Source organism: Sinocyclocheilus grahami, unplaced genomic scaffold (genome assembly GCF_001515645.1).
Source record: "Sinocyclocheilus grahami isolate Dianchi unplaced genomic scaffold, SAMN03320097.WGS_v1.1 scaffold1294.1, whole genome shotgun sequence".
NCBI lineage: Eukaryota > Metazoa > Chordata > Actinopteri > Cypriniformes > Cyprinidae > Sinocyclocheilus > Sinocyclocheilus grahami.
The window spans coordinates 1,952-4,079 of NW_015506473.1; the positions used below are offsets into that span (position 1 = coordinate 1,952).

At 38.3% G+C, this 2,128-nt stretch overlaps 1 protein-coding gene across 1 annotated transcript in view; it reads left to right on the top strand.

Moving 5' to 3' along the window:
• Nucleotides 1-1,952, top strand: part of LOC107568921 (MICAL-like protein 2) — a gene marked incomplete at its 5' end in the record, with an annotated part of 3,898 nt that extends 1,946 nt beyond the window's left edge. Inside the window, 3 exons of the mRNA XM_016254917.1 lie at nt 582-910; nt 1,145-1,275; nt 1,436-1,952. Of these exons, the coding sequence (XP_016110403.1) occupies nt 582-910; nt 1,145-1,275; nt 1,436-1,952 (977 nt within the window). The remainder of the gene's footprint in view (nt 1-581; nt 911-1,144; nt 1,276-1,435) is intronic.
• Between the last annotated feature and the right edge of the window lie 176 nt (nt 1,953-2,128).

Genomic DNA, 2,128 nt, shown 5'->3' on the forward strand with positions numbered 1-2,128 from the left:
TTGGGCAGTTGGATGAAATTAGTCAAGCTGTGTGTTGCATTGTGGGATACAGTATTTATTTACAGTGTGGTAAACTCTATATTGCACATTTTGTCTGGGTATTCTACACTGTAAAAAGAAAATCCTGTTTTTATAGAAAAAAAACTGGCAGCTATGGTTGCTAGTATTAGTTTGAAAATATAGTAAAAATTTATACATTTGCAAAACTTATCAATTTCACAAGTAAAAACTCTAATTTGATCTGTAAATTTAAAAAAAATCTGGTAAATCCAGCAGTCCCTTTTGTAACTTTATAGGATAGTCCACCCAATAAATAAAAATGTCATTTATTCATGTCATTCCAAACCTGTTTGAGTTTGCTCTTCTGTAGTGAAAAATGTTGGTAGCCAAACAGTTGACGATAGCCATTGACTTCCATAGTATTTTTTTTTCTCCATACTATGGAAGTCAATGGCTACAGTCAACTTTACATAGGGTGCACAGTATACTTGCTGCATACTGCTGAAATAATGTTAGTGTTACTCCTATCTAATGTATTCATATTTCTTAGACTTTCTTCTCAATGGCTTTATTTTTCTCAGTCGGGGGAGTAGGAGGTATCAAACGGCATGCTGAGGACTCAAAGGAGATGCCATCAGAGAAGAAGAATCTGCCTGTGGTTGCCAAAAACCACAATCTTAAAGCAAACACAGAGAACCGTCCTCCTCAAACTGAAATGCCAAAAAATATCAGAGACAACCGTCCAACATCTCTTAACATCCAGAAAAGTGCTCCAGAGAAGCACATTGTAGCTATTTCAGCTCGGCAGACTGGCACAGACTGGCAGAAATCTCCAGGGCCAAAATGTGTGCAGGCGCCCGTCACTCCACTCAGAGTGAGATCTCCACAGCCACACAGAGATGCTGAGAAGGTGTCAATTTGGCTTTCCCTTGATTTAAGTGATTTGGTCTAATCCTAGTTATACAATTTAAATTGTATTTTATATACTTTATCTATAACCTATTTTATTATTTAAAGTGTATTTTATTGAATTTATATCTAATTTAACTTTTATATAATTTTTTTTATTTTTTCATTTATATTATTATTTTTTAAATTTACTTCCATTTATTGAAAAATTATTCATGATTCTGTTCTTTTGTAGAAAGCTGTTTTGGTGGAGAATTCAAATAAAACCGGCACGTTGAACAGTGAATGTGCGGTATGTGGAAATCATGTACATCTGGTCCAGAGACACCTGGATGATGGAAAACTCTACCACCGGAGCTGCTTTAAGTGAGTCTTCATTGGTGGTGCTTGGGGAACCATCATTATTATTTCTCATAACAATTGGTACGTCTTTAACTTCGGCATGCAACTGCACTGTTTAGTTACTTTATTGCTATGTAACACATAATGCAACTATAACTTTTTTCAACTTTTTTTTTTTTAACAGGTGTACTGTATGCTATGGCACACTGAAATCTGGGGCATATAAACTGGGAGCAGACGTTGGCTCACTGGTCTGCACCATTCACCAACATGGCCAAAATGACTTCAAGCCTACTGTTAAGCCTTTTAAGAGCAGTGACTTTACGCTTGCTGATTTGGTACCCAAATCTGACCGTGGCGATCAGCCATCTTCACAGCGCTACACCTCTATATTATCTGCACCCATCAAAGCTGTGCCCAGACCAGTGGAGCTCAGTCATGCTCTGCAGTCGTGGACCGCATCTGCTCAGAGGACTCAGGAAGCCAGGCAGAAGTTCTTCCAGTCCTGTGGTCCAGCAGCAGAGCATCGGCCCACCACAAGACAGCAGTCAGGGCCCTCAGAGTCCTGCATCAATCAGAACACGAGTCTGAAGATGGAGGAGAAAGACAGAACCAGTGCACTGACAAATGGAAAACTATTTGAAGGAAACACGAATAACAACAATGCGCTTAATTCTGACCCAGGAGCATGGAGGCAGTGAGTGACTAACTAATGATTACTGTCATGGTTTACAGTATTATTGATCAGTGATCAACAGTTTCACAGATTGCAAGTTGTCTATTGGGCTTTTACACTAGAAATGGTATACTCCACATTGTTTTTAAAGTCTGTTTTTTTTTTTTTAAATCCTGGGTTCATAAGCTAATCCTTGGTGTT